At 38.6% G+C, this 23,637-nt stretch overlaps 1 protein-coding gene across 1 annotated transcript in view; it reads right to left on the bottom strand.

Annotated features, from left to right (window-relative positions):
* Positions 1-23,172, bottom strand: part of CYTIP (cytohesin 1 interacting protein) — a gene marked incomplete at both ends in the record, with an annotated part of 36,254 nt that extends 13,082 nt beyond the window's left edge. Inside the window, 6 exons of the mRNA XM_080688996.1 lie at positions 1,289-1,358; positions 4,827-4,920; positions 5,124-5,226; positions 11,631-11,685; positions 11,906-11,955; positions 22,999-23,172. Of these exons, the coding sequence (XP_080545122.1) occupies positions 1,289-1,358; positions 4,827-4,920; positions 5,124-5,226; positions 11,631-11,685; positions 11,906-11,955; positions 22,999-23,172 (546 nt within the window). The remainder of the gene's footprint in view (positions 1-1,288; positions 1,359-4,826; positions 4,921-5,123; positions 5,227-11,630; positions 11,686-11,905; positions 11,956-22,998) is intronic.
* Positions 23,173-23,637: the final 465 nt, after the last annotated feature.

The raw sequence follows: 23,637 nt of genomic DNA, 5'->3' as shown, positions 1-23,637 counted from the left end.
CACCAAGACTACTGAATTTAAAAATTTATACAAAAACCCATAGCCATATTTTTCATAGTAGTTGAACAATAAAAAGTTATCTTTATTACAGTGAAAAATTAAAGCATATATAAGAGTAAATACAATTAAATTATGTTAAATTAATGAAGAAAACTATGAAATATTTGAAGAACATAAAATACCTGAATATAAAGGTTAAAATCTTCTGTTCAAAGTAAAGAAAAATTAATCCATAAAGATTTTAATTTATCTTATTTATAAAGTCAATTAAATTCCTATAAAAGCTGAGGAATGTTAAAGGAATTAAAAATGTATTTAAAAAATCACAGGGATGAGCAAAATGACAAGAGTATCAACATCATTATTGATAAAGAAGAAAACAGGGCGTGTTAATGAAATGAACATGAAGGAAGAGAAGATACATGGTAAAATATAAATTCAGTGAATCCACCCTCTTGGACTCAGTAACTACCAAGTTTCATAAGGAAAACTAACAAATGGCAGGTATTTAAAATGAAGTCCAAGCAAGTACCCTGCCTGTTGTAAGCATGCAACCTCTGTTCATCTGTTCACACTGGTGAGGTCACTGCCATGCAGGGGGAGGTCCGGATAAAGTCACTTGGGGTCAGGAGAAGGGTCTACAGAACTATGACTCATATACAAATAAGGGTCTCGACATCATGGCTTGGGAGACCCTCACCAGCTGAAAAACTAAGGCCTTTAAGCCTCCTGTAGAGCCATCTTAGGGAATTTTCACTTAATATTCTGCATTGTGCACTGTCTTTTGGAAACTTTCTTCCCCTTCAAAGTTGAAAGTTGGTTTGCCAATGAAAGCAGACTCGAGGACAGCCACAGGATTAAAGAGAGATCACCTGTCTTAATAATTAGGCAAGAGGAAAGAAGGATGCTGTAAAGCAAATGTCCCAGGCCCACAGCACACTTATGCAACACTCGGGAGATGATGGAAATGCTATCTCCTCCTCTTTCCTTTCTTTCCCCTCAAACAAAATGTAAATCAAGAGAGGTCACAGGTGCATTAATGGATAGTTCTTCAAGTGATGTGAGTCTCGTAGACACACTAAAGGAGGAAGGAAGAAAGTGATTTATACCTGTTTGCAGAATTTGATATTCCTGCAAAGGTAATTGTGTGCCTCTTGACAATTCTGCAGTTAGATTCATCATCACATCTCATCTTCAAGGGCTATCGCAGTTCCTTAAATAGATCTTTATTCTACCACTCACACATTCAAGGATGAAAAATGTGCCCTACTATATTAAATCAAATTACCTTTAAATCCTGAAGCTTTGCTTCAAGCTCGGTTCTTCTGAGAATCATTGTTCCATTAAGAGTCTCTATCCTGTTTCAGAGGGAAAGAAAGGGGGTAAATAACGTGAATGATTCATTTAAACAAGTACCATCTTTATGGAAGTACTACACTTGGAGCACAGACTACGTTAAAAAATGCAACGTAAATGTTATATTTCTGAGCATCTGGACCTAAGCCAGATCATCTGACAACATTCAAAGAAAAACAAGGTGGGGTGGGGATGGAAGGTCTCTTGAAAAAGCGGATGAAAAGAACCTAGCTAGTTTTTATTTATTTTTTTTGTATTTTATTTTATTTTTTATTTTTATTTTTTTAACAATTTTTTATTGAACATAAGTAGTATACATTTATACTATATTTGGTGCCTTCTCCCCCCCGCCCCCTTCCCCCCCCCACCAATGGTTGTCCAGAACCTATCTAGTTTTTAAACTGTTGTTCATTTTATAGAGGCCACTACATGATGACAGTGGTTGTTCTCTACTAGAAGCTGTTCCTGTGGACACCGGCAGAATCACCTCCTTCATTTGGTAAAAATCTACTGCGCATCTAGTAGGTACAAAAGCCGAGACACCGTGGTATACACAAGGGTTACAACAAGAACGAGCACCAGGTACTTTCACTGCATTGGAATCGACATGCTATTTCTTGTCATGGGAGCAATCCTTTCCTCCCTAAGATTCTGGAAGGCTTTACTTCTGTAAACTGCCTTATAATTTTACAACAAGAATGAACAGAACTGGAATGACTATAAGATGATAACCTCTGTATGACTATTTCATCTCCAATCATTAGTGTACAAACTTTTAAACTAAAACGATCAACTTAACAGTGTTCTTTTCTCCCTACACCAAATGTTCTTCTAAAAATAAAAGGCTTGTTCCATCTTGAGTGATTTCCTTTGTTTTGTGCATGCATTACCTTTATTTTGACTACTAAACCATCAATCTGAACATGATAGAAAATTTCATTTGTGAATCACATCTGAGCATTTTTTGAATATTGGCTCAGATTTCTCAGATAACTATAACTCTATAAAGATGCAAGCTGGGTATTGTTGCACACATTGGTAATTCCAGTACTTAGGAAACTGAAATAGGAGGATCACAGGTTCAAGGCCAGCCTCAGCAAATTCAGTTAGGTTCTCAGAAACTTAGTGATACCCTGTTTCAAAATAAAAATAAAATAAAAATGCTAAAGGTGTAGCTCAGAAGTATAATGCTTCAGGGTTCAATCCCTAGTATCACAAAAAAAAGAAAGAAAAAGAAGATGTAAGAAATTTTTGAGACATGCTAAATGCATAAAATGCGGAGACCAAATTTCTTCTATTTTCAATAGCATTATACCTGAGATAATGAGCTGACAACAAGCCCAAATGCTGTCTGCTTTCTCATTAAGGCAGTCTTGATTCTCTGAGCAATAGCAGGATCACTGTAAATCTGTGTTACTGCGACTCAGTGTGGATCTGTCTGACCTGTCTGCAACACTGCAGGTCTCAATGGGCCATTCTCTTCAGTTTTCATACAGATTGTCTCACATTTTCCAATCTGCAGATTTTCAGGAATTCTCTCCCTGTTATCCCTTATTCACCTGTGACATGCCTACTTCATCCATGCACAGCATAACTTTCTGACTCTAACCACCAGAACTTTCTCTTGACTCTGGTTCTTACCCCCTGGAGCCAAAGTGCTCTCATCCTTTAGCCTGACTAATGGGGCCCACAGAGCTGGTCTTAATCTTTGACACCCACCAGACAGCCTTCAAACCTACTCACATTCACAATATCCTTGAAGTATCATTGAAGAGCATCTTGCAGATTCTATTGGTACATTAAAGTATCTGTGAAGAATTAATGGGATAATATAGAAGCCACCTAGCTGGGCACGGTGGCTCACACCTCAATCCCATTACTTGAGAGGCTGAGATAGGAGGCTCAAAGTTTCAAGATTAGCCTCAGCAATTTTCTAGACTCTCAGCAAATTAGTGAGATTTATCCCTGTTTCAAAATTTTTAGGGGCGGGGGTATAGCTTGGAGGTAGAATGTCCCATGTCCCCGGGTTTAATCCCTAGTATCTAAAATTAAAAAAAAAAAAAAAACTGAAGCTCTTTGGCACAGCTACTGTGATCTGGGATCATTCCCTGGCCAACTCTCCATCTTCATTTCTCATTATTCTCCCCAGTTCATCAGCTGCCAATTACACTGGATTTCCCTCTTTCACTTGGGTGTGACAACCTCATCTGCAGGACACAGAAGCCTCTTTTAACCAGGAATTCACATGACCACACACATCCCCCCTCCCCGCCATTTAGTCTCGGCTCCAATTTACCTGCTAAGAGGAAGCCCTTTAAGCATCTACACTGAATCTGCAGGCTTCTTTCTCACTATCTTCCTCCATTGCCCTATTTTTACTTTTCTCATAGCAGTTATCAATAGCTGAAACATCAGAATTACTTACTTTTCAGGCTTTTCTTATCTATTTCCTTCTTTGGGTATTGGGGATTGAGCCCAGAGGCATTCTATCTCCAAGCAATACCTTCTATCCCTTTCTCTGATTTTTTGTTTCAAAACAGGGTCTTGTTAGGTTGCTGAGTTTTACAAAGTTGCTGAGATTGTCCTTGAAGCTGTGATCTTCCTGTTTCAGCCTCTCAAGTATTTGGATTACAGGTGTCTACCACCATGCCTAGCTTATCTATCTCCTTTTATAATTATTAGATCCCTAAGAGAGTCTTCATCTTTGAACTTCCAAAACGCATCACAAAACTAGAATTGGTATTTGCTCACTAAACATAATTTTGATGACTGAGTGAATCTCACTACTTATTATGGCCTTATGGGTTCTCAGCAGGTCACGGCAGCGAACCAGATGTTGTCTGTTTCTCCTAAAGGAAGCCTGTCTCTGGGAAATAGTGGGGACCCTGTGGATCTGTTTTATTGAGACTTGTGATGTCAATCTGGGAAAGTCAGTTAAATCTCTGGTTGAGAAGATCAGTATCTTATTAATAAGTTTGGAATCTACATGCATTTCAGAGTGAAGAAGGTTTGGTACACTTGCTTTTTTCTTCCAAATGAACGAGTCAAAGAAAATAATGAGTAGCTCATGGCATAAAATGAAAAAATTCAGTCCTTTGATTTTTAATTTATTGTAGCCACAAAATTATATCAACCATGAAAACTGGAGCAATTTTTCTCAGTCCAAAGGGAATGTGTACCAGCTTAATTGAATTTGACATTAGAATAAATGCTTTCCCTCTCACAAAGACACTTATGCCACTGATAGCCACTGACTCCAGACACTTACAATATATCTGACAATCTAATCAAGCTTAGAAAACCTTGAGAAATAAAAGGAACCAATAAAAATGTCTGTAACCAATCCCAAGGCTGCAGTGGACTGCCTCCCTTCTTGAGATCCCCAAACAAAAGCCTATTCATTCTCCGAGCAGGCATTATGAGAGACCACAACATCCTTGAAACTCCAGAAAAACAAAATGGATAGTTACCTCAGCTGGTTTCCTGAGGATCTGATGAGGTCAACCACTTGTTTGTGGGTAAAGCCTTCTGTGCTTACACCATTGATATTTGCAAGGACATCACCTGGGAGATGCCAAGACAAATGAATGTTATATCGTTCACTTCAATAATCCATTCTGACACATAAATAAATAAAACAAAACAAACTCCAAACCTTAGAAACATTCAAGAAAATCCAAAGCAACTGTCATAACCTGACCTTCACTATCAGAAAGTTTTTTGTCTTGCTATGTAAATGATTCCTAACTTAAGCGAAGTTGTGTTACCAGCTTGCAGGCCGGCGCAGTGAGCTGGACTGTCCTCCTGAACTTTGCAGATCATCGTGCATATTTCCGAGGAGCAGACATTCTGATTCTGGAGCCTGTATGTCTGAAATTTTAAGGGAGTACAGAGTTACTATTTGAAACAATCAAAGGATATTTGTCAAAACATAAAATAGTGTGTCAGCAGCTATCATTAAGCAGTATAACAGGTAAGTGCAAAGGACAACTTGAAAAGGATTTCCTAACTGCAAGTTAAATCGAAGGTACCCATTTTTCAGTTCTACCAGATGCTCTGCAGCCAACTCCATTCATAAAAAAACATCTGGCATGAGAAAGAAAGCAGGATGAGAGTGGCTCAAGATTTTCTGTTTTCAAGCTTACGAGGCTGCCTGATGCTACCATCATTACATAGTTATTAAGAAATTTTAAGTTCATTTCCCCATGGGATAAATCAGTGGTGGCCAAGAGCACAGAGAAAACTCCTTCTGTGGTGTGCGAGTTAAAACACACATTACAGGAGACCAGGAAACAGTACACATCCAGCAATGGAGATATGCCAACAATGATTATATTAAATCAGACTTCTGCAAACAGTGACAATCTGCCCTGCATTTATTCAAAAGTACTATAATTGACTCAATTGCTTTCATTTCTAAGCACTCTCTGCTATGCCAGCCATGAATCTTCACCAGTTCATCAGCTACCCAATTAAATTAGAAAAAGTGACACTTTGCCTCTTTTCTCAATTTGGCACAAGTAGTTTAATGTGTGTGTGTGTGTGTGTGTGTGTGTGTGTGTGTGTGTGTAGCAAACACTGAATTAATATTTGATAGATACAGCTTCCCAGTGACCCAAAGCAGACATATTTTTTTTCTTTTTAATACATTTAAGTTAGGTCTAGCTCCATTTAGAATCAGAATCAGTGTTCTGAGTTGAGTAAGTCTTTTAAATGCTTGCTTCCAAAAACTAGGTCACATTATAGTATTGTTTTCTTGTGGATAAATTAGTGTCTGATGTTCATTCCTTCTTATTTGATAATCCCCAAAGAATCACATGACAGTCATGTGCAAACAAGTAATGTCTAAAAACTTTGATCTCTTAACCTCCAAAAGATTTCTACTCCATCTACAAGGCATTTAGAATTCGTGTGTGTGTTTGCATGTGTGTGTGTGTGTGTGTGTGTGTGTGTGTGTGTGTGTGTGTGTGTTACAGGGGATTGAACTCAGGTGCCTTCTACCTCTACACTACACCCCAGGCCCTTTTTATTTATTTATTTTGTTTTGTTTATTTTTTTGTTGTTGTTGTTGGTTTTTGGTGGTAGTGGGGTTTCTGGAAGCCCTTCTACCTCCGGGCTACACTCCCAGACCTATTTTTACACTTTTTTTTGGAAACAGGGTCTCCTAAGCCAGCTCACGCAGCTGGCTTTGAACCTGCGTGATCCTCCTGTCTGCCTCCCAAGCACGGGGATTACAAGCGTGCGCCACCATGCCCGGCTATTTATTTTGAAACACGATCTTGCTAAGTTACTAGGCTGGCCTGGAACCTGTAATTCTCCCAATAAATACCAGAATTACAGGCATGAGCCACCATTCCTGGCTAGAATCCCCATATCTTAAAGATAGAAGAAATTTTAAAAGATCATGTGATAACTTTCTTATCTTTATCAGAAAGCGTATGCACAGTTTACCTGCCTAAAAGGTCTAACAATAGCTCAAAACCTTCCAGAGATGGAAGGTAGTTCTGATTCATGTGGTCCATGAACTGAGGATATAACTGCCACTTCTTTTGAAAACCTAACTGAATCTAAGAGTTGTAATTAATAGTGAAGATCCACATTCTGTCCTCAGTGAGAAGAGTACGGGGGAAACATGTTGATATATGTAGTCAGACCCTAAAAGTATTCATAATAGGAGTAAATTTGGAGATTTAAAATAAAAAGGGAAAAACAGTTATAGACTTGGTAGGATATCCCCCCACATCCCCAGTCTTCTGTATCCTATTAGAGATCAGTGATAGAATGAATACCTGCAATTCTTAGAGACATAAAGATCACAATGCCCTTCCTCATGCAAACACCTGACATGTGTTAATCATGTACCAACACCAGGATCATTAGTAGTACTTTATATGTGTTATTTTGTTTAAAACTTTTAAGGACCCAGTAAGGCAAAAGCTAAGAGAATGTAAACATAGGCATGCATGACTCTAAAGTTTGTGCTCCTATCGGGCTGCATGATTCTCATAAGCAGTGTATAACTAGCACCTGTGGGGAACCATGGAGGAGGCTGGGGGTCTGGTCTCTTCCAAAGTGTCTCTCATGTTGAGAGCCAGCATCCAGACACTTCTTCATGGATGGTGCACATGAGGGGACATGAGCTGGTGCTCAGAGGTGAAGTCTCCAGCTCTTGTTGATCTAGAGGTTCAATGTTCTGTGGCTGCTGCCTACTAATGATTATCTGGACTCTTGCTCCATGTAGAGAAAGTGTTTATGGTATGGGAGGGAAGCACAAGGTACTTATTTATAGCACAATGAGAGAAATTAGGTCTGTGAGTAATCACTTGTCCTGTTTCACTAGCAACTACTGCACATCACGGAGAGTGTCACCGCACACACAGTAGCACTATATGAGAATAGGGAGAGTTTCATGTGAACAGCCGATAAGAGAGTAATATTCTTCTAAAATCTGCTGTATTCCATTGATGGCTGTGGGCAAATTATAGATTTCTCTAGATTTTAAGGTGCAAGGGTTCAGAAAGTAGAAGGTATCTTCTTTTTTCTTCTTTCTTCTTGTTCATTTCATTGTTTCTTTACTCATAAACCATATTTTACTTAGCAGCTTCCTGTTCCTGATCTTAAAATACACACTGAGTTTCCAATTGTGGGGCTGATATCACACCACAGTTTTCTGAAAGCAGCCGCAATGCTAAAATTTAAAATGTGAAGTAGAGTATGAGAATATGATTATGCAAAACATATTGAAAAGAAATGCATAAGTGCTGTGGAAAAAACAGTAATATTTCAGCTATCACTGTTGCACTTAATTGGACTAAATTTCATTTGAAATAACTTACCATCTTTACAAATGCAGTCATTAAAAACAAACAGCAAGTCAGAAACAAAAATTTTAAGCATTTACATTGAAACATACAAAGACTTAAAATTTTCTAAAATCATGAAATAATCTGCAAATAGCCAAAGCTCCTAAGTCAAATAATAATTCAAAAAAGTGTTGTCATTAGAAAAAAAATTGATTTTTTTTTTTTGGGAAGATGGAGGCCGCAGCAACAATAGCTGGCAGCGGCCAAATAGGATAGATATTCCCCTGAGAAACCCCGGACATCAGATTTTGGTTTAATATCTGATTGGGACAATATATAGAGACATTTATAGCCATGACTTCCTAACTAAAATATAAGAAAGAAGAGATGGACCAAGATGGTGGAGATGGGGGCGGCAGTGGTGGCCAAGGAGAGGTAGATAAAACCAATCCAACCTGCCTTGAACTATTGGAGAAATCTCCCCAAAAAAAGACTGCTCCTGCCTCACATGCTCAGGAATTCTGGACAACATGCTATGTAAAAAAAATGCTTGGGTGGAGGGCCAAGATGGCAATGTTGGCAACAAACAGTATCAGAGAGAGACAGGTTCATTCTAATCCACCCTAAACTTTTGAGAAAATCTCCCCAAAAGTAGACTGCACCTGCCCCCACATGCTCAGGAACTCTGGACAGCAGACTATGTAAGAAAAATATTTGAGGTGCATCAGATGAAGCCCCACATAGTTGGGTTGGCCAGTGCCGCACATCCCAGGAGCCAAGGGGCGCTCCTGCCCGCTGCGCTCATCTGCACAGCACTGGGGCCGGGTGAGCTCTGAGCAGCAGAACCCACTCTCCGTGATGAAGCTGTGGGCCTCTGCTCTTGGCAGGGAGATAAAACACATTACTACTAAGTACTTGGGCTCCCAACTCCTGCAAAAGACACATTGGAGGAAGATGGTGGTGGCTGCAGTTGCAGCTGCAGCGGCGACCACAACCACAGCAGTGATGGTTAGTAGCAGCCGAATAGGATATGCATCCCCCTAAGAAACCCTGGACAACAGATTTTGATTAAATAGCTGAATGGGACAACACAGAAACATTTCCAGTTATCACATCCTATCTGAAATATAGGAGAGAGAGTGAAAAATGGCGGAATTAGAGGCAAGATTGCAGCGCGGTACCCTCCACTGCAAGAAAAATGATTTTTGGAAGGATATCCCAGAAGAGATCAGAAAGCAGACTGCTCCTGCCACACATGCACAGGAATACTTAACAACAACATACTCTAGGAGAGACCAAGAAGGCAGCAGTGGCGGCCAGTATTCAGGAGAGGCAGAGATCCAACCAAATCCACCTTGAATTTTTGAAGAAATCTCTCCAAAAGTAGACTGTTCCTGCCCCACATGCTCAGAAACTCTGAACAACATACTATGTAAGAAAAAGTTTTGTGGAGATGGACCAAAATGGCGGTAGCTCCGGTTGCCAGTATTCAGAGGTGGCAGACAGATCCAATCCAATCCACCTTGGATTTTTGAAAATATCTCCCCAAAAGTAGACTGCTCTTGCCGCACATGTGCAGGAATTCTGGACAACATACTATGTAAGAAAAATGTCCGGGGCAAGTTGGAGGGAGCCCCACCCATATTGCTGGGCTGATTTGCTGCACTGGAGGTCCCAGGAGACTTCAGCTCATGGCCACTGCACCCCTCTGCACTGCGCTGGGGTCAGGGTATGCTTGGAGCAGCAGATCCCGCTCTCCATGGTGAGGCTGTGAGCCTCCACTTTCAGTGGGAAGATAAAATCCACTGCAGCTAGGGAATTGGGCTCTCAGCTTTTGCAAATGACACATGCTGTTTTCTCCTAATTTATGTGTGTGTGTGTGTGTGTGTGTGTGTGTGTGTGTGTGTGTAGGAAAATAGGAACCTCTGTAAACATCATGCCCACAGTGACAGTAACCAGAGCCTGCTGCGTGGCGAGGCTGGATCTGGAACCAGTGGGCCGGGCCCGGAGCCTGCCTGGCAGCAAGGCCAGGTCCAGAGCCTGTTGTGTGGCAGGCCTGGAACTGGGGCCTGCTTCACAGCACAGGGCTAGCGGATTTCTTCAACTGTGTGGCCAGGAAACAATAGAAGTTTTCACTGCCTCACCTAATCTCTCAGCTGATTTCCAGACCCAAGTGACTTCTATTTTTAAAAAATTGGTTGTGAGTGGATCATCCTGTCAAAGTTACTCACCTTCTGGCTTTCAGGTTTTCCATAAGTGGGAATAAGTGTGGAGAAATAGGAAATCTAATACATTGTTGGTGGAACTGCAAGTTGGTGCAACCACTTTGGAGAACAGTATAGAAGATCCTCAGAAGAAGGAAAATGAACTTACCATATGATCCATCAATACCACCTCTGGGTATCTACCAAAAAGAATAAAAACCAAAATACCAAACTAATGCATGAACAACCATGTTCATAGCTGCACCGTTCATCATTGCCAAACTGTGGAATCAGCCAAGATGTCCTTCAATGAATGAGTGGATTTCAACTATGGGATATGTACACAATGTAATCTTGCCCAGCCATAAGGGAGAACAAAATCATGGCTTTTACAGTGAAATGTCACAAAAAAATAAAAAATCAGATGCTTTTCTTAATGTGCAAAATATTAGGGAGAACTGGATAACAGGAGGAACTCTAGATGAAGAAGGGCCCCTGTAGAGGAGCAATGAAGGTGACAAATCTGAGGGGATAAGAAGGAGGACAAGGGAAACTCTTTAAAGCACATGATGTACTTAAACATATCAAAGTCAATCAGGAAGCCAAGCATGGGTAGGTGGGAGGGGGAAGGAAGGGATTAGAGATTGGGTAGGGGCTAAGTGGGTGATGTGTGTATGTATATCTCCACAAGTTTTATTTCCCATTGAGATGTATAACTACAATGCACCAATAAAAATTTATTAAGAAAAAGAAAAAGAAAAAAAGAAGCAAATCTCTCATTAGAATAGAAATATTTAGTATCAAAAGTAACAGTAAGTTTGATATGAATGCATGCATTTCACTTTTATCAATAGTTTATCAAGTGTTTTTAAATACTAAAGATTTAGAACCTGAGATACCACAGAATATGATTATTCAAAACATATACAAACATAAATATGTCAAATGCACATCTATAAAAACAATTTCACTCTCTTATCTGAGACCTGGCTAATATTAAATATTTCTGATCAGTCTTACACTTAAAGAAAGAAGGAACTCAGCACAAGTAGCTGAGCATATCGCAGTGAGAATATTTTATCAGCTTCATTTTTTTCTTTCTTTAAAGTGTCAAGACAATGAAAACTACCCAAAACAACCAAATACTGAATAAAATTCACAGGCCCCATCATTCTCTAATCCTAACTAACTTCATGAATCTTATCAAATTATCATGACACTACCAGTGTCTCTTTCTTGAAGTTCAGAAAATTTGAAAACAGCCCACCTGAATTTCAAATCCAAATGTTCCATTGTCCTGCTTTTCCACAGTAACAAGTTTTCTGTAGTAAAAAAAAATTTAAACTATGAATATCAGAGTACCACATTTGGCATTTACTTTTCATTAAAAATAACTGTCAAATTAAAAATAGCTAACATTTGTGTAAAGTTGTAATATGTGTTACTCCATGTGTGTGTATTAGCAGCAGCGAGGAGAGGTAGGTTTCTAAATATCTTGTTGAAAGACCAAAATTGAATAAATAAACAAATGAGTCTCTTTACCTTTGAGACCAGGAAAAGTCACCCAAAGAACTTGATCTGGTCAAAGCAAGCTGAAAAATATAAAAAAATAAGATACAGTTATCTCCAGGTTCTTAAGATACAGATATCAACTGCTCTAAATTATGAAGGACTTTGATGATGATATTTATTCTGCCTATCCATGAGCATGGGATATCTTTCCATCTTCCAAGGTCTTCTTCCTGGGTATCTTTCCAAAGGGGTTGAATTCAGAGAAATACAGCAACATATGCATACCTATGTTCATAGCAGCACAATATGTAATAACCAAAATATGGAACCAACCCAGATCTCCATCAACAGATGAATGGATAGCAAAACTTTGGGAAATATACACAATGGAATTCTATTCAGCCATAAAGAAGAACACAATTATATCATTTGCAAGAATATGGAAAGCCCTGGAGAACATTATGTTAAGTGAGATCAGCCAAGCACAGAAGGAGAAGGTACATATGTTTCCTCTAATATGCCCAAACTAGGAAACACAGAGGATACCAATGGGACTCAAAATAATGGAGGGGAAATATCAGCAAAGTTTGAATGGAAAGATAGGAGAGGAGGAAGGCTGATCTTGATTAATGAGGGTCTACATCTGAATATGTGTAAAATTATGAATATGACATGGCTAACCTGGACAACCATTGGTGAGAGGGGAGAAGGGAAAACGGGGGTGGGGGGAGAGGGCACCAAATATAGTTTAAATGTATACTATTTATGTTCAATAAAAAAATTGCTAAAAAAAATTATGAAGGACTTTGTTCTTTATCACTTTCCTTGGGCCATCTCCTGGGAAATTGCTACATAGGTCCATCAATTTCATTCTCAAGTGAGAGCAAAGAAGAGTTGGGAAGGCAGAGGACATGTGGGCATCCTATTTTAAAGATGACAGGAAGAAGTTGGGTGTGGTAATGCACACTTGTAATTCACACATTTGGGATGCTGAGACAGGAGGATCACGGTTCATGGACAGCCTCAGCTACTTAGTGAGGTCCTTTGCAACTCAATGAGACCCTGCTTCAAAATAAGGAAAGAAATGGGGCTGGGGGTATAGCTCAGAGGTAGAATGCCCCTGGGTTCAATCCCCAGTACCACAAAAAATAAAAAATAAGAAAATAAAAGATGACAGGAAGCCGGGCATGGTGGTGCACACTTGTAATGCCAGTACTTGAGAGGCTGAAACAAGGACCGCAGGTTCGAGGACAGCTTCAGGAAGTAGTGAGACTCTAATCAACCTAGCAAGACCTTTATTCAAAATTTAAAAAAATAAATAAATAGATCTGAGGGTGTAGTGCGGAGGTAGAATGCCTCTGAGTTCAATCCATGGTACCAAGAAAAGAAAAGATAAAAAGATGACAGGAGGCTCAGATAGTTAAGACACTGTGGCAAAAGAATTCACGTGATGTGACAGGACTTCAAAGCTTCCAAAGCTTACTTCACTTTGTTTTTGAAAGGGCCTCTAAAAAATGAACACTAGCAATTTATAATCATACTGAAATCTAAAAAAATGTAGTGCCTATAGAGTGGTATAGTATGTAAATCCTTGATAGTTTTTAGAGGATTTGAAATGGTGAAATGATTGTGCTTACTGGAATAGTTTGATATATTACTGTTTTAGCAAAATATAATAATCTACAGAATGATCTCATATATAGAAACAGGATTCAGGTGAAACTAGGGACTCAAAACTTCAATGCTGTTTATGATTTATTTTGCAATAGTTTTGGAAGACTGTATTAAGATTTTCAGACACAAGGGAAAAAATTCTCACGATGGTACTTGTAAATGGCAGAAACAATATTACCTTTATGCCTCTGCACATTTTTGAAAAAAAAGTCATATAAACAAAAGCTTTCAAGATACATTCCATCACTGTAAAGAGAAAAAAAACTTCAACAAAAGGTAGCACCTTATTTTTAGGAGATTGCAGTGGATTTTCCTTTTTTCTTTCTTTTTTTTTTTTTTCTGTACTGAGGATGGAACCCAGGGGCATTCTACCTCCAAGCTATACCACCAGCGCTATTTTTATCTCACTAAGTTGCAAAGGAAGGGCCTCACTAAGTAGCATCTGAGGCTGTCCATGAACCACTATCCTCCCATCTCAGCCTCCCGGATTCTGGGATTACAAGTGTGTGCCACCACACCTTGCTGCAGTAGATTCTTCAATTGTTTCTATATTTTGATTGTTTTTTGCTTTTTTTAGTAAATGCTAATTAGCTCTTGCTTAAATGTTGGTCTACAGGCCCTAAACATAAGTTCATACTACTAAGTAAACCATAGTATTTAATCACTAACTTAATATGGTTATATATAAGCAAATGCATAAAGCATCAGATCAACACATGCTCCAGTTAAATATAAAAAAATAAGTAGAGAATAAAAACCAGAAGGGGAATTATATACTTAAGAAATTAATGCAAGTTATACAGAAATTGATGCAAGTTATATATAGAAACCCATATTACTATAAAGAATTCAAATTACCAGGTACCAGATGCTAGAAATCTCATAAATTTTCTAGAGTTAAGGAGTCAATAAACAAACAGTAAAATTAAAATAATAGGAAGATGACCTTATATCACAAATTTGATGTAAATTAGTTATATCTTCTTCTTCTGTCATTTACAAACATCACTGAAATAGGAAGGCTCAAACCCAAAAAGATTCCCTAGATTGGCCAAAATAAAGGATTAGCTGTGGGATGGCTATGGAAATTTGTATGGTTTGTTATAACCTAATTTTGTATCTAATATGTATTACTAATAAGGATGGAGACTATTAATTTATGTTAGAGGGCTGCCTTTTTGTGAATGAGAGCAATAAACTTGGCATTTACAAGAAATCTCATCTTGTGCTCCCATATTCTTAATCTATTTTCACTCTTTCCATCTGTATGTCTTCTACCTTTAATTCAGTTTGTAGGTAAGTTGGCCATATTTAATTATATCAGCTATCATCATGACTAGGGCTTGTTTTTTAAATATTACTCTTTCTCTCATTGTCATCCTATTATTCATATATTCACGTGTAGCAGTTTGTATGTATACAAACATATATATTTCTATAAAGGGCCTATTTGATCAAGTATGTTCCACTTCTGTAGATAATCACCTGTGTGCTTTGGGCCTCTTAGAAAAAAATTTTTTTTTTTTTTTTGGCAGTACTGGGGATGAAACCCAGGGCATTCTACCTCCGAGCTACACCCCCAGTTCTATTTTTTATTCTTTATTTGTAAACAGGGTCTCACTGAGTTGCAGAGGGCCTCACTAAGTCGTTGAGGCTGTCCGTGAACCATGATCCTCCAGTCTCAGCCTCCCAAATGCTGGGATTATAAGCGTGCGCCACCACACCCGGCTATGGGGAATGTTTTTGTTTAACTTTCTACCCCAGTGCTTAGCACAGGCCTTAGCATAAAATGGGAACATAAAAATAGCAAAGAGACAAGAAGTAAACTACTAGACAACACAAGTTGAGGGGAGACCCAAGTCAAAGTTTCAGAGTTTAGGAACAATGTTCATGCTTTAACTTTTTCCTTCATTAAATAAATATTTATGGGTAAAGCTCAAAGGTAATCACAAAAATTGTGAGATAAAATCTTAAAATCTCAAAGCAATACTTTTTAAATGAAAAAAAAAAAAACAAGTAGAAGTGGGGGGAAAATATCCCCAAACACCAAGAAGTATAGAAAAAGACATCAAAGTAAGAAAGTAATGTCCTAATATATAATCACTGAATGAGTGAGTGATGGTAAAAATTAATAGATTATTGTTAAAATTTTTAAACCATGTGAGGTGGTACACATTTGTCATCCCAGTGTTTGGGAAGCTGACACAGAAGGATCATAGGTTTGAGGCCAGCCTTGGCAACTTAGTGAGGTCTTCAGCAACCTAGTGAGACCCTGTTTCAAAATAAAAAATAAAATTGGGCCTGGCAGTATATATCAAAGGTGGAATGCACCTGGGTCCAATCTCTAGTACTGGTACTAAAAAAAAAAAAAAAAAAAAGAAAAAAAAACAGCCTTTCTAATTTCAAATGCCCTTTCTCTAATAAGCCTATATAATCATAAAATTGATAGGACTCTTCAAGACTTCCTTCAACCTGATTTTTAAATCAAATATCACCTTGGTTGTTATCCAAATCTAAATCTTTTAGGTCCACAAAACAGATCCAAGTCCTTTATAGAGAAGGAATTTCCCTACTTCCCACCTTCTAATCTATTTAGCTAATTAATTAAAGATTAAAAATATTTGCCAAATAAAGTGTAAGAAGCATAGCAGATGTTTAGTTCCTGTGAACTGGCTCATACACACACATACCAAAAAAAAATCAGACTGTCAAATTATAAATTAGTTTCCATTTTGGAATAACAACACACCTCACATATAAATTCGAAAAAACAATTTCAATAAGTTAGGTGCTAACAAATTCTCTGACTTGGGCCACATCTTGACACAGAGCCTCCTTGTTCTTGATCTGGGCTGTCAGACTAAAGTGATATAGAAAGAAACTTTCTCAGGGTTCAACCAATCTCACCCACCCATCTGCCTAAGTGACATGAAGCATGTCTAAGGTCTTACCAAGGGTGTTCTGGTTTGGAAAAAGTTTCTTCTGTGTCTCCCCTTTCCCTGAGGTAAGCAACCCCATTTGAAGATGTGATTAATGGAGTTGATGTTCCCCAGGCTACCCTCCCAGCCAGTGCCTTGTCTCAGTGTTAAATGAAGGCACCAAATTCATGAATGAGGAACTGGTGTGCAATTCACAGCATATGCTGGCAACAGCTGTCTTTTATTACACATTATCTAATATGAGAAATCTAGGTTTAGCAATTTGGCAGGCGTACAAACTACACATTCAGTTATGACTGATGAATACACAAAGCTCCTTAACTCCTCGCTGGCCACTAAGACAATCATGCCTGGCCTTTAACTTAGGATTGCTCTTCTGCTTTTCGTCAGATGAGTTAAAAGATCAGGCATTAGTATTCAAAATGTGATTTCTTCTGCTACATAGTGATTCACAGGTCTCTTTTTAGTAGGAAACCGAGACCAAACACTTCAGTTATCAGTTTACAAAAGATAGGGGAAATCTGCTGCTCAGCCAGATAGCTGGCTGGTCTCCGAGAAACTCAAAGTTCAACCCTGTGGCCATTTCTGCTGCTCAGTAACACCCTGTTACTTCCTCCTCCTGCTTTGACTACTCACTTCCTGAGAGAGTAGGGGAGGGGGATGAGGGACGACACTGTTTCACAGGTGGGATTTTGTTTTTACTGCTTCAAATATCTCAAAGTTATCTGTCGTGATTTACTTCCAGCCGTGCCTCAACCCTCCCTCTCCAGTTGGTCCATGAATACAGCACACCCCTCCATTTTTGAATCAGCACCATTAGGATTGTAAGCCTCCTCCAGACTTTTCAAAGAAATGGCAGCAGAAAAATGGAGCGCAACTCATTTTCCTAACATGTAAGTGCCCTTAAAGAAGCTGACCAGAATGTTGTTGCTTCTCAAAAAAGCCTGGGCCATTTTTACCAAAAAAAAAAAAAAAATGGCTATTAGGCTATTGATCCACCTATGCCAAAATATAAATATAGATGAAAGAATATTCTGTAAATTTTTTTTTAGTGAAATGAATAGTTTTCTACCTAAGTATCAGGAGTTGGTAAAAAGTCTTTGGTGCAGTTAGAAACCCTGGAGAGATATGGTACTGGATAGGTAAACAGCCAGAACTACCCTAAACGATCCTAAAGGGCAGAACCCAACCCAGAAACAGACGGTTGCAGAGTTTGGCACAAATTCCTTCTCCGAACTTATATGTAAAATCAGCCTTCCAGAAGTATCTATTTAGTAACAATTTCATAATTAAAAGAAAATTAGGCAAAGAGTCAGTTTGTGGTCCACTAATGTGCAGTTGCTCTTGCCTGTGTATGAAGTTCCCGCTTCTCACTTCAGCATTCCCGAAAACTGCTTTCCCTAAAGCAGCTTACCACCCTGTGAGGGCGGGAACTCACTCACAAGAGCCACTACTTAGGCCACAGTGAGTGTTATTTCCCTCTCTCGCCTTCCTACAGAGCTCTCCACTGCAGGAATTCCCCCCCCATAAAAATATATATTCAAAATTAGAAGCTTTACTGGAGTGTCTGGCACTTTGTATAAAATACAGGTATTGAAATAATATGCACACATCGAGATCTAATTTTAAACATTTCCCAGAATAAACACGTTGATTCTGAAGATTAATCTGAAACTAGAGGCTAACCAGAAACAGCTTGGCAGAAACCAAAGCCAACAATAACAAGAAGTATGAATTGTTGACGTCAACCCTCCAAGTGCTGAAAGTAGCAGTAGGCTGAGAAACACCTGCTCATGTGATCGCCTCACAGAGAACTTGTTGCCTGCAATTCAGTCAGTGCCAAAAGGGTGATTCGTCTCCAAAACTAGTGTCTACTCATCAGCCCACCATGTTTCTAGAATAACGTTGCTAGGTCCTCTACTGCTTGGCCACACATGTTCCGAGGCTCTCCACAGACTGGTTAAACTTCAGTTAGCTCTCTGTATCTCCAAGTTCTTCATTTGTAAATTCAACCAACCACAGATTGAAAAAAATTACATATATATATTGGTATATGTATAAAATAGTAAATGTCTACTTGGAAAACTCAGAAATTTTGTTTTTTTGACAAAAAATTGCTGAGACGAACTTGCCTCAAGTGTCATTGATGGTAATTGTATTGAATTGGTTTCGTGTTCAAGAGGTTTTGTTTCGCTTTTGTGATTTGAAAAAAATAAAGCTGGGTGTGGTAGCACACACTTGTAACCCCAGTACTTGGGAGGCTGAGACAGGAGGATCACAGCTTCACAGCCATCCTTAGCTACTTAGGTCCTCTTCAACTTAGTGAGACCCTGTTTTAAAATAAAGAGTAAAAAAAAAAAAAAAAAAATAGGGCTGGGAGTGTAATTCAGAGATATAATGCCCCTGAGTTCAATCCCCAGTACCACACAAAAAAAGCAATTTCCAAGCCTAGCATGGTGGCACATGCCTGTATTGCCAGAGCTTGGGAGGCTGAGACAGAAGGATTGCAGGTTCAAGGTCAATCTCAGCAATTTAGTGAGGTCCTTAGCAACTTAGCAAAACCCTATTTCAAAATAAAAAAAATAAACTAGGGCTAGGAGTATAGGACAGAGGTATAATGCCCCTGGGTTTGTGTCTAGTACCACACACACAAGAATAATTTCCACAATAGTTTAAAAAAAAAGCTATTTTGGAAAGGGAAGGCTACCATATAAATAACTGAGAGAAGTGGGAAGAGAAGACAAGTAGAAAAACTAAGAACATGTGCATAAAGTAATTGGTGTGGTGGTGTATGTTCATGTATAAATATGAATAAACATAGATACATCACACAGCTATATATGCATACACACATGCACATATTCTGAAACACGTGTGTTTTAGATTCCTACATGTCTCTTATTATCTTCTTGCAGTAATCAGTCTCTCCTACTCATTGCCATTTTTTCAAATTCATGCTCTCTGCACTCAGGCTTAAAACCAGATGGGCTTCCTCCATCTTTGCCACTGATACTCAAATCTGTTTCTTCTCCATTGTCTCGTTTCCTCTTTCTCCCACTACAGCAGAAGTTTCTCTCTAGCCACTAGTTTCTTCTCAGCAACCCACCATGTTTCTAGAATAAGGTTCCTAAATCCTTTATTGTTCAAACTTGTTGAGTGGCTCTGTGTTGGTCAAATAACAATCAGCTCTCCTTATCCTTATCCCCAGCTTCTGTTTCCATAATTCGACCAACCACAGGTTGAAACTATTCAAAAAACCAAAAAACATATAATCTGTCCTAAACACACACACACACACACACACACACACACACACACACACACACTTTCTTCTTGTCATTATTCTCCAAACAGTACAGTACAACTACTTACGTACCATTTACATTGTGTTAGGCACTATTTGTAATTAAAATATAATTGGAAGTATAAGGGAGGATGTCTATAGTTTATATGCAAATACTACACTTTATAGCAGGGACATGAGCATCCATGGCTTTTGGTATCATCCTTGAATGCATCCCCTGTGGATACCAAGGGCCAACTGCACTGCTTTCTCAGAGTACATTGTCCAAGTGTTCTGCAAAACATGCCAGTTCTTGGTCCTCCTGACACACTGAATATTGTGTTCTAATACAAGCCAGTCCTCAAGGAACCAGAACCCTCAGCAATAATTATTCTCTGGCTCAAAATACCAAATATCTTTCAAGGTTGTATTCAAGGGTGTGTTACTTAGATGAGAGTACTTATGTTACTTTAAACATAAACAGAATTGAGAAGAAAAAAAAACCAACTTTGCTAACACCTACTCATTCTGCCTCCTGAATTGCAAACCCTCCCTAGGCAGGAAATGTGCTTTTCTAATCTTTGTACCCGCTGTGTAGCATGATGTCTATCTCCTTGTAGGTGCTCAAAAACAATCTGTTGTTGCATTGCAATGTCTGAGCTGAAAGTAGATAAAATGAGCAAAGCTGCAGGTGCAGATGATATAAAAGGTAGAAAGCCCCCACCCTGGTTGAAAAATTATCAGCTTTCTTTAGCAATAAGAATTTACCAGCACTGCAACACATAGGCCCAGATAAACACTTTCTCAACAAGAACCCAAAGGCACAACAAATTAAAAGGCAAATCAATACGTGGGATTGCATGAAACTGAAGAGCTTCTGTTCAGCAAAGGAAACTGTCAAAAACCTCAACCGAGAGCCAACAGAATGGGAGAAGATTTTTGACACCTACCCCTCTGATAGAGGACTAATATCTAGAATATACAGAGAACTCAAGAAACACAACACTAAAAAAAACAAATCATCCAATAACAAAATGGGCAAGTGAACTAAATAGACACCATGAAAGAAGAAATTCAAATGGCATGAAAATGCATGAAAAAATACTCAACATCATTGACAATCAGAGAGATGCAAATCAAAACTACCCTGAGATTTCACCTAACTCCAACTAGAATGGCAATCATTCAAAATACAAACAACAACAAATGCTGGTGAGGATGTGGAGAAGTGGGAACTCTAAAACATTGTTGGTGGGATTGCAAATTAGTGCAACCACTTTGGAAAACAGTATGGAGAATCCTTAGAAGAATGAGAAGAAATCTACCATTTGATCCAGCAATACCACTTCTGGGTATCTACCGAAAAGAAAGGGAACCAAACAACCAAACTAATGCATGTGTATATATGTTCATAGCTGAGTAATTCACCATTGCCAAACTATTGAACCAGCCAAGATGTCCATCAACAGATGAATGGATTACAAAACTGTGGGTTATGTACACAAAGGAATTTTACTCAGTTATTAAAAAAAAACTCAATTACATCATTTTCAGGGAAATGGATGGAACTAGAGGTCATTATGCTAGTGAGATTAGTCAATCACAAAAAATAAAAAATCAGATGCTTTCCCTAATATGTGAAAGCTAAGGAGAAATGGGTCATAGGAGGAACTCTAGATGAAAAAGGAAATCCTATAGAGGAGTAAACAAGACAACCTAAATGAGGGGATGGGAGGGGGGAAGAAGAAAATTCTCTAAAACATGCAATGTACTTAAACATATTGAAGTCAACCACTAAGCCAAGCAAAGGAGGGAGGGATGGGGAGGAAATGAAGTGGGAATTGGTAGGGGCTAAATCGGTGATGTGTACATGTAAAACACAAGTTTTTTACCCCAATAGGATGTATAAATATAATGCACCAATAAAAAATTTGAAAAAAAGAATTTACCAAAATGATAAAAGGATAAGCTAATAAATCCCATATTTAGCCTGATATCTTCATGCAAATAAAAAACAAATTTGTTGTATCTGAAAACTGAATTAATATGCTGGTATGGCCAATATTGCTTTATTTTCAGGCTGGCTGTAAATTGATAGACATTTTTATCTTTATATTAAACTTTGTATCATAAAAGTACTTTGGACTGAGGAAGATCAATAATCCAAATGATGGCAATTTATGTTCATGTGAAAAATAGCAAGGAATCTATACATCTTTGAAAAAGATCATGATTCTCCCACTATGCTATACTTCTCTAATCCTGAAACCAGAAGAATTCAGAGGAGCACATGATATACATACAAGACTTAAGGAAAAGAATCTGTGCTCTAAAGCCATTCTAAATATTTCCTAAATTAGTGTTATCTTTAAATTCAAATATGCACTTGGGGGTCTGATAAAAGTTACACATGCAAATCTTAAAGATGTGTTCTTGTTCATTATTTTATGTATTAGTAATTGAAGAACAAAATAAGCAGAATTCAGTTGAACATCATAGTTTAGCCCGTAGTGAATACATTCCACATGTCAGTCACTGTGCTAAGCACTGCACATTTCCTTACTTAAATGGCATAAGAGCCCCCAAAAGGGGCTCTTATTCCATATTAACTTAATTTTAGAAAACATAAAAATGCATCTTAGGAAGTCCAGTAACTTGCTCAAGATCCTACAGCTACTAAGAGGCCGAACTCATGTCCCATTTGGTACTCACCTAACTAAAAATGTCTAATGTCCATCCCAAGAACATGAGGCGTGTGCCAGTGCCCCAGAGTTGAGAGATTTAACTTAGTTTGTCCTACAGAAAAAGAATTCTCTTCTGATAATGAACTGAAATAACTGTCAAGGCCTGGGAGCAAGGATGGAGGGAAAGGATCAACAGAGACATAAAGGGGGAGAGATCAATAACTCTCATGCTGGTTGTTTCTGTAGAAACTATCTTCAAGTTTGCTATGCTCAATAATTTTAATTTCACCCGGGCACTTCTTCTAATGAGAAAAACAGTCATTTAAATTTTGCCTTAAAAAAAAGTTTTGATTGTGGTCTCCGACCTCTGGATCGGTCCGCTAGTTTTCTGGGCATCTTATCTGTTTTCCTCTTCCATACTCTAAGGTCCTCCTTCCCAAACTTCTATCTAATAACACATCTGTAGTAAGAAGTCAAACAAATATACCATCCTGCTAGCAAGAGAAAACAAACACTCTAAACGGCACAAAATATCTGTCATACCTGCTTCCGACCCCGAGGCAAAGTAGCCACAGTGTCTGCCAGCATCTGGATCCTCCTGTTATCATCCATGGAGAAACTGCCAGTGAGCGCCGAGTAAGAGCTACACGCTGGACCAGCACCGTAGTCCACCAAATTGCCATTGCTGCTCTGTTGCATAAGCCTTTGTAAAGACATTGTGAATAAAGATTACTCCAGCTTGCACATGGTCGAGTGGCCTTGCAGGATGGGGGAAGCTAAATGCATGAACCTCTGACAAGTAATCAGAAGTAGCAAAGCCGAAAGAACCATGTGACTTTTGTGGTTTGAGGTGCTTGTTACACAAAGCCTATCTTGCAGTTTGCTCCCATTACTCAATGCCTTTTTTTCTTTAAGCTCCTGGGAGGGAAAAAAATCAAGCTAATTTTTTTACAATTAAAAAAAAATCAGCTTATTTTCTCCCTCAAACAGCCAGAACTCCTGCTTCCATGCGCCATAGCTAGCTGTGTTCAAAACACCATCTGCCTTTTTTTTAAGAAGAAAGAAAAACTTCCTCAAGTTCTGCCATTTGCTTCCCATTCATTCTCTTACTTAACATTAGCAGTGCAAAAATTAGGATGTGCCGACAGCCATTTCTTGTGAGTATAAGCAAGAATTACAGGT

Source organism: Muscardinus avellanarius, assembly GCF_963383645.1.
Source record: "Muscardinus avellanarius genome assembly, chromosome: 2".
Lineage (NCBI taxonomy): Eukaryota > Metazoa > Chordata > Mammalia > Rodentia > Gliridae > Muscardinus > Muscardinus avellanarius.
Note: the sequence above shows the minus strand (reverse complement) of the source record. Positions and strands in the feature narration are given on the sequence as shown.